The 9232-nt window shown below is 40.9% G+C and overlaps 2 protein-coding genes across 2 annotated transcripts; one reads left to right on the plus strand and one right to left on the minus strand.

Moving 5' to 3' along the window:
- Positions 1 to 312: 312 nt before the first annotated feature.
- On the plus strand, positions 313 to 3077 carry lmod3 (leiomodin 3 (fetal)). The gene is made up of 3 exons (XM_034087073.2): positions 313 to 701; positions 838 to 2439; positions 2663 to 3077. Exons 1-3 carry the CDS (start codon positions 414 to 416, stop codon positions 2708 to 2710), a joined length of 1938 nt encoding a protein of 645 aa, XP_033942964.1. The 5' UTR covers positions 313 to 413; the 3' UTR covers positions 2711 to 3077.
- Positions 3078 to 3844: 767 nt separating this feature from the next.
- On the minus strand, positions 3845 to 8561 carry LOC117449615 (PRA1 family protein 3-like). Its single transcript, XM_034087392.1, has 3 exons — positions 8291 to 8561; positions 7458 to 7675; positions 3845 to 5368 (listed from the first exon to the last, which is right to left on the minus strand). Exons 1-3 carry the CDS (start codon positions 8470 to 8472, stop codon positions 5193 to 5195), a joined length of 576 nt encoding a protein of 191 aa, XP_033943283.1. The 5' UTR covers positions 8473 to 8561; the 3' UTR covers positions 3845 to 5192.
- Positions 8562 to 9232: the final 671 nt, after the last annotated feature.

A 9232-nucleotide genomic window follows, 5' to 3' on the forward strand; every position in this document is an offset into this window, starting at 1 on the left:
CTTCTTAATTACCGCTTCTGGCTGGATCTCATTTGTTTGTTGTGCAGCACTTCAGAGGTTATGAGCTCTGGGAGATGGGGAGGAGCTGTGCTCACCGCCGGCCCGTTTAAATGGTCCACCTGCTGCTGTCAATCCCACACTTTTCCTGAAGCAGCTGTCATCCCAAAAGATCCTGACAGCCAGGCCAGCTGGGAGCAGGGGCTGAAAGAAGAATGTAGTATGCTCACTGCTGGTATTTTAAATATCTTCCATGCCTTTCACAGCGTTTAATTTTAGATTCCACATGCGGCAGGAGCCAACAGTTCCTAGCTGAAGTCAAAGTCAGAGGCTTCTCAGTTCGCTCTGTCCTGAGTCATAGATTGGACATATAGGTTATACTTCATTTTTGATTTCAGCAGAAGAAAGAAGCAAATATGTCAAACAGTAAAGACCTTGAGGATCTCAATGAAGAGGATATTGATGAGGATGAACTTCTTGCTATGCTTTCGCCGGAGGAGCTTAAGGAGCTCCAGAGTGAAATGGATGTTATTATCGCCCCAGATGAGAGGGTACCGGTGGGCCAGAGACAAAAGGACCAGACGGAAAAACTTCCAACAGGGACGTTTGACCACCGATCGCTGGTTGGTTACCTCTACTGGGAGAAAGAGTCCAACCGTATGCTAGAGGAAGAAAGATTGCCTACTACTCTGCTGCCCAGCGAGGTAAGAGGTCAACATCTCAAATGGTTGGGTACAGATCAATTTAAGATATTATACTGACTTAAGAACCATACAGTCCCTACGTGTTAGATGTTAAAGGCAGGATTTCTAACTTGTGCCTGATGTTGTTTTTAATCAGAGAACTTTGAGGGAGGAAAAGGAAAAGAAAGAAGAAGAAGAAGAAGAAGACGTGGTGGAGTATGAAGTGATAGAGGAAGTCATTGAGGAAGAAGTAGATGGTACAGATGGAGAGGAAATTATAGAGGAGATCATTGAGGAAATTGTTGAAGAGACGGATGAAGTAGATGAAGCGGATGAAAAGGAAAAACGAGTGGATACAAAAGATGAAGAAGAGATAAAAACAGAAAACCATGAAAATATAAACAAGCATGTAGATCATCTAGACACTAACACGGAAAATGTATCGGAAAACAATACAGATGACAATCAGCCTTTATCAGACACAAAGGAGAAGACTGAGAGCGTAGCCCAAAGGCCCGGCACATCACAAGTTGAAGAGAAAGAGGAAATTAAAACGACAGACTCTTCGCTTCCCAAAGAGGCAGCAGAGGAGCCGGAGATAAAAGAAATCAATAATTTGCTCCCGCAGAAAGAAGAGAGACAAATTAACAAATTAAATATACCGAAGCTAGCATTCAATAATATAAAAATGACATCAAGACCCTCAGGAAATGAGACAAACTTGGAGACGACTCTTGACAAAGTCCGCAACAACAACCCCTCTATCACTGAGATTAATTTAAACAACATAGAAAACATTCCCAAAGAGATGCTCTTAGACTACGTCAACGCTTTGAAGAAGAACAGACAAGTGAAAACATTCAGCATAGCCAACACCGGTGTGGATGAAAATATCTCTTTCCACCTGGCTAACATGTTACGAGAGAATCGAAGCATTACCACTTTGAACATCGAGTCTAACTTTGTAACCGGAAAGGGCATCGTGGCCATCATCCGCTGCCTCCAATTCAACGAGACCCTCACAGAGCTGCGTTTTCACAACCAGAGGCACATGCTGGGTCACCACGCAGAGATGGAGATCTCACGCCTGCTCAAGGCCAACAACACCCTCCTGAAGATGGGCTACCACTTTGAGCAGGCGGGGCCCAGGATGGTGGTGACCAACCTTTTGACCCGGAATCTGGACCGCCAGAGGCAGCTGAGGAAGGAGGATCAGAAGCAGCAGCAGGCCATGGAGCAGAAGAAGATGATGCAGATGTATGAGAACAGTCTAAACCTGCCTCCTGGTTTGCTTGAGATGCTCGGGTATGTACCGTCTATGGAACTCCTGCAGGAGCACGGGTTTATCCCACCCTCGTCTGAACCGAGCAGCGAACCTCAAACGCAGCGCGAGGCAAAACAACGAGAGCCCCAGAAGAAGGTGAAACAAAACAGCACTCCCAAACAACCCAGTGCCGAACCAGCAGGCTTTTTGAGGGACGTCCAGCTGAAGAGGACTCCCAAGAAACGTGACCCTTTTCTGGACCTGGACCCGAGGGATAACAAGAGACCCCAGCCAGCTCATTTCCAACTGAAGAAGACTCACCGGGCGATGGATGTAGGCGATGGAGAGGTGATAGATGAAAGACCAAACCTGACTGAAGTGATTAAGACTTTGAAGCCCGTCCCTCGCAGACGAGAGCCAGCTAAGATTGACTTCACACCCCGTGATGATCTGCTGAGTGAAATAAAAAAGAGCAACGTGGCCCATCTGAAAAATGTGAGTCTACAAGAAGTTGTAATGCAAGCTAAATTTGTGTTGATCAGTAATTTAACCGTTTGAAAATGTACTGTTGACGGTGTTACATTTTTTCAGATCAGAAGAGTGTTTGCCATATGAATATATTCTCTCACTTGTTTTAAAGCGTATAAATTGTTGCCTGTGTGTTGTTGTGTACACCTTCTGGAAATCTTAGTAATCTTTTCGTTGTCGCTGCTTGCAGGTGCCGCTCCCCAAAGAATTGGAATCGGCTGAAACAAGTCTCTTCTGAGGCTGAAACTTGCTACAGCTGTTGGTTTTCTAATCTTCACCATACTGTATGTTTATTTTACATATATTATATAATTAACTGCAAAATAAGAGTGAAACCATACTTTTATTACACAAAAATAAATATTGGATGGTTGTTGTTCCACTCTCGTTAGCACACTAACTGTTGCTTTAGTTACTCATAAAAAAAGCTATCAATGAGTAAGAATGTCCCATATTAAGCTTTTGCCGTTGCTCACATATTTCTTGACATTGCTTTTTAAAATAAATGTAGGTTTATAGGTTTGTTTGATTGATGTTAGATGTACTCTCGAGCAATCCTGTTCAAATTATTTACTTTTTGTTATTAAAAAAAAATCTTCTCTTTGCCTCGGTTTTTCTTTCTTCCCTTCTTTTTCATTTGTATTATAAGGAATATATCTGTGTCCAAAGTAAATGGATCCCCTGAGTATCATTGCCGTTCAGATTTTAGAGGTAATTAGTCAAACTGAAATAAATTTGTATAATCCACAAGGGGATATTCATTAGGGTCATAAATAAGATTTTAATTTCAGTAATATTCTACAATCACTTTGTTTCTCACAGAGATGTAACCCAAATAAGGCCAAAACAAATGAAAGCTTTAGCGCAAGTTCAATAAGGAAGACCTAACATGAGTCACTTACACGTCACTCTATTGCTCCCTTCCCCCCTCATTAAATATGAGGGCGTCACCCCTCAGCAGCCAATTGCTGCACAGGCTAAATTCCTTAAATACCTGCTCTTCCTCCCTGTCAGTTGTCATTTCAGGTGACTACACGCAACCCGCCTCCACCCCTCTCGCCTCCCGTCTCCTCCAGGACGAAGCTAAACTTCCTTCTTCAGAACGGTCCCACCTACTTATCACCACCACCAGTGTCTAGACCCCGGGGATTTCATCGGAGCGGTTCTTTCCCTCCTGAATGATTATCTTGACCGGGGCCTAATCGCCAAACACCATTACAGTCTCCTTTTGTATTATCATGGCAATCATTTCATTCATATGACGTGTAAATAATAAATATGTATTCCTTACATCACGTCTCTCCGGTTTGAACTGCGTTTGATGTTAAATATATTTCTATATTTTAGAATGAATAGGGACAAGAATGCAACATAAATCAGGTCATCTTTATTTCTATATAGGACTGCCATGTTTTAAGTCAAGTTCTGTGAATTAATCATCACTGTCAAGAATGAAACAGTTGCATAAAAACAGAACATATATAATGTAGCATCCGTGTAACATAAACAATCTTCCTGAACTGCCATCTGTGAAAGTACCACACACAAACAGTTAATCTGCATATGTATAAAAGCAACAGGAAACTGCTCATACTTTCAGTATAAAACAAACACTTAACATTACAGATGACACACTGAATTTGGAATTCCTATTTTTTCAAATCGAAAATGGATTTCATCCTAACAGGAAATGGGGAAAATAGGGCAATTTTATTAATTTAATATGATTGTATCCTGTAGCCATTTTATATATTTCCGCATGCCATATCATGGAAATAAAGACGCATCAGAAACAACAAACATGTACACATCATGACATAATATTCAAACAATAAAGCTGCACTTGCCATTCATTTTTTAATATTGCATAGCTTTGATCAGAACACTCAGGCCAGCCTGCAAGGTCAAGAAGTGTGTACACACATCTTTTGAGATTAGGAATATTTAAATTTCCATGACCACATAATTCTGTCTACAAACAGGTCTCATGTCAGTATTCAGCTCCTGGAGTGACACAATGGGAGTTATTGCTGTTTAATAAGCATTTAGGGGGGATGCTGGCTCAGTGGGTAGAGCCTTGGTGTTTGGATCAGGGGGTCAAGGTTCAAACAGGTTCAAACCTCACTGCAGTCAGCATGTCATTGTGTCCCCACATTGCTCCTGTGGGGATTGTCCACAGTACTGAATGTATGTAAGTCGCTTTGGATAAAAGCGTCTAACAAATGACATGTAATGTAATTTGACAGTTCACTGGGTGAATCAAACATGCTTGTTTTGAGGTAGCAAACTGCAAGCATCTGATTATTTTAACAAACACAATTGACACTATAGACATTGTGTTCAGACATTCTGCTTCATTTTCTGAAATACAAAGTCAGTCGTCATGTGGAACAAAGTGCGTTGTGGACAAGGGTAATGATGTGTTTTAGGAAAATTGACAAATGAATGAACTTTGGTAACTTTTTGTTGGTGCCCATTGTCTTTCAACATCCAATCCACGCTGTGATTGTGCAAATCATGTTATAATGTTACCATCTATCTGTGAGTAAAGTATAAGAGAATTAAGAAAACCAAAATGGATATAAAATATGGGAATGCCAACATCAGTAACATGACATGTTTACATGGTAAAAAACTCTCCACACATGGGACTATGCGAAGGAAGTTTTAATCCATGCTGTATGATACCGACTCCCCTTGGCACACGTTTGATTATAGCCTTAATCTTTAATTTTGCTTTCAAGGAAATCCTGAATCTTGTTCATTTTCTCCTCCTGCTGATCCAGGAGATCCATGATGATGCCCATGGGGGTCTTCTTCAGCCCAATACCCTCAATCCTGTTCTCCATTTTGTTCTTCATGTTGCGCAGTCTCAGAGACGCATGGATCAGAATTACTACATTTAAAAAAACAACAACATGTGAGGTTTTAGATATACATTTCAGTGTCTCAACCTTAATATTGGATTTTTAACTGGAATACAGCTAAGGAAAATAGGGAAACTAAAATGTGATACTCTTGCAACTAAAGCAGGAGAAGGGATCAAAGTGTATTGTATTCCCATGGCAGGCAGATACTGAACGCATGACATCAGCAAGTAAATGTAGTTGTGTCCAAATCAACAACCCATAGCAACCCCTCAACACAAGCCGCAGCAGGCAGGCCTCCTGGGAAGCGATCAAACCGTTTCACCTATCGGCCATGATGTTGGAGCAGCTACATTTGCTTTAATGATCCAACCAATCCATTTACTAAACCACCCTGCTGACTGCCTGACTCAAAATGTGTTTAGCAGGCTGAAGCAAACCCACAATCATTCATCTGAACGACAGTACAGCTCGATGTGTAATGCTGACTTTATTTTGCAATCTGTGTCATGAGTGAATGCCTGTCAGTAACACTGTACATGCTGTTCAATCCCTAGTGAGTCAGAATGAGAGAGTGCTTGGAAAAACTTGTTCACCCACAGGAAAACCTCTGTTACTCATCCCTGTGTGAGTCACCATCTTCCCTAACAGTTTAAAGGTCCCATGTCATGGCCATTTCTACTGATCATAATTCCATTGCTGAGGTCTACTAGAATAGATTTATATTGTGCAATTTTCCAAACTCACATTGGTTTCTCGTACAGCATCTCTGTATAGTATGTGTATTCACTCTCTGTCCTAAACGGCTTGTTGGAGCTCCTGCCCCCCCCTCCCTGTGAGCCCAGTGTGCTCTGATTGGTCAGCTCGCTGCTACGAGGAGCTGACAGTGCGAGCTGGCTTACTGGTGTGGTTTCCTGCTTGCTGCGAGACATCGCGAATGGATGCGGGAAGTGGGGGGCAGCCCAATCTGCGAGGCTCCACTAGCACCTGCATCGCACCCCCAAACGCAGCGCACCTAGTGTAAGCACGCCACAGTTTCTCCGCGCTGCGAGGCTCCACTATCACCCCCCCAAAAAAAGAGTGTGTGTGGAGCTCCACAGATTGACCACAGACGACCCAAATGGACCCACCCGTTGTTACGTCACTTAGTACCAGGAAGAAAAAGAGAAATCTCCAACGAGGCGTTCTGGGGCAGCATAGACAGGTCTTTTCTGTGTTAGAGTTGTACTCGCTACAGGGTGTACTTTGAGGGTTTGTGACTCTGCAGACCGTTTACATGCAGAAACACCTTCATAACACACAAGGGGACGGGTAAGAACCGGAAAAGCATGACATGGGACCTTTAACATATAACATTAGCCAATGACTGTTTTGGATATGCCGTAGGGAACGAAGGTTATCATTTTAATCAGGTTAGGCCAAGCACTAAATCTATAATGATGCGCACTAGAGTGAATTCATATCTGTGTCACATCTGTTAAATGAAAGTGTTGTGACGTGAATTGCTTGTAAAATAACAGGTGTCAAGCAGGGAATTTATTTGATGCCTTAAAGTTAGCAGATATTTTGTATCAAAATCGGAGCGCATACAGAAGGAGAGAAAGATGTATTCACACACACATTCCTAATTGTACAAGAGCCATGCCCTAAAACCACATGTTTTCTTTAGGTTCCCACACGGGAGTGTGTAGGAACCTAAAGAAAACAATGAAGAACTACACAGCTCAAAGTTTCCATGTTATATTTTGTTGTGTACGTGTCTTTTATTTCCCAGGTCAAGCAGCTACAGTAGAGGTTGTGGCAACAATGGCAACAACTTTTTTTCTTAAAGAACAACGTCAAACTTGCTCAATATTGATCTTGGAAACAGAATTGTTGTGTTGTCACATGACCAAAATGCATATGGTAACAATTAAAAACCATCTCTGGACCTAGACAACTCCGCAAACTTGCACCATGGGAATTTATAAGGACACTAAATAGAGCATATATTTCATATTATATAAAATGTGGGAAAGTGAATGTAGTGCACTGCATGATAAGGAGGGCTCTCTGAGAGCATGAATAAGATGTCTTCTTTGAAAACTTATTTTTTTTAAAGTAAGCAACGTGACTTACACAGCAAGGGGAAGGTGATGCCAAACATGAAGACCAGGACGCCTCCACACAGCGACAGCAGGAAGTAGCTGGTGACCATTACACAGACGACAAACACCGAGGGGTTCTTCTTCTTGAAGTTCTTCACCATGGCCTGGTTCTCTCCGGCCCACACTGAGCCCATGAAGACCAGAGCCACCACAACTCCTCCCAGAAACATGCCAAATGGGTTCAGGAACCTGAATATTGTAACAGGAAAGTGGCATATTGTACATGAAGGTGTTGGCATTGTTTTAATAGCACAACCTAGTGGTAACAATAACAATTTCTAACATCCTGACAGCTGGTATGAACCAAAAGAGGGCATATGCCTGCATTAAGGCCTATACTAATCAATACATCATGATCTATTCAAAGACAATTACCAAACCAGCTTGAAAGATGCACAGAAAATAAAGAAATTCTTGAATTGATAACTGACGGTAGGAGATCCAAGATAACATCACAGTTTCTCAAACAAACTTAAAACCCCGATAAGTAACATTTATTTTAATATACAGACTACAGAGACTAAGGGTGATCACTTGCAAACATCTAATGTTAGCTCAAAAGTTATTATTTAACTGATAGTTGATGCTACTGAATAATATGTAAAAAGAAAATTTGCTATAGGCCTAGAAGAAGAAATATAAAATAGGCTTTAAATGGATGTGCCACAAAGATCGCCTCAACAATACAATTGTTACAGAAATAGCATGAGTGGTCATGGGTGTGGTGGGTAGAAGGTATGCAGGCTAATTAAACACCCAACCATAGATGCTAGCTAGCCTCGTTAGCATGCTACCATGACTTACCCTACAATGAGGAAAACCACTACAGCCGCCGCGAAATAATTGGTCTGGTAGTACATCAGATTACTGATCACTCTGTTGTTCCACTTCGTTACATCTCCAAACTCGGGTTTGGCGAACCGGTCCGTCCCGGGGTAGAAATCATCCCACTGTCTAAGGGGTGCAAGCTCCATTTTGGCTGCCATGTCTTCAACGTGTAGTGAAGCGACTACAAAAACATACCCACAGGAGCTAGCTGCGTAATATTTTTGACAGGACAGCTGATCACCGTCTTAACAACAAGCCGTACTCTCGCTCGAAATCTCACGAGAGCTAAAGTCTCAAGCGTTTTACACTTGCGTTCTAGAATGCGCAGCTGCACCAATCAATGCACAGATTTCCTTGATGATTACAGTGTACAAATAACATTTAAAAATAAGAATTATGATATAGGGATTTAAGAAACCATAGCCGGAGTTGTTTATTTAGACAAATACAATTAATACATTTAAAAGAACACTAATACAGGTTTATTTGTTAAAAAAACATTTAACTTATTTTCAGTTATTTTAACATCAACGTAGGGGATGAACAATAGCAAGCTTGTTTATTCAGACACATTAAATTAAAACAAACGGAATACTAAAATATACAGATACATACAGGTTAATTAGTAAAAACAAGATTATTAGAGTTATTTTTAGGAAAATTGTTGATATTTAAATGTATTTAAATTCTTAAATGTAGCCGCGCCTTTTGTTAATACATACAATATTTAAGTTTTTTTGTTCTCTTTTTTTTCTTATTAAATCACTTAGTTGTATCAGTATTTTTATGGCAAAATCTAGCACACTTTTTATATTAAAAAAATAAATAACATATTTGATCCACCTCAATATATAATCTTATCTGACACGAGACATTTACCTTAAACATGGACACATTTAAAGATCAGTTAGTTGGGTT

Source organism: Pseudochaenichthys georgianus, chromosome 7 (genome assembly GCF_902827115.2).
Source record: "Pseudochaenichthys georgianus chromosome 7, fPseGeo1.2, whole genome shotgun sequence".
NCBI classification, from domain to species: Eukaryota; Metazoa; Chordata; class Actinopteri; order Perciformes; family Channichthyidae; genus Pseudochaenichthys; species Pseudochaenichthys georgianus.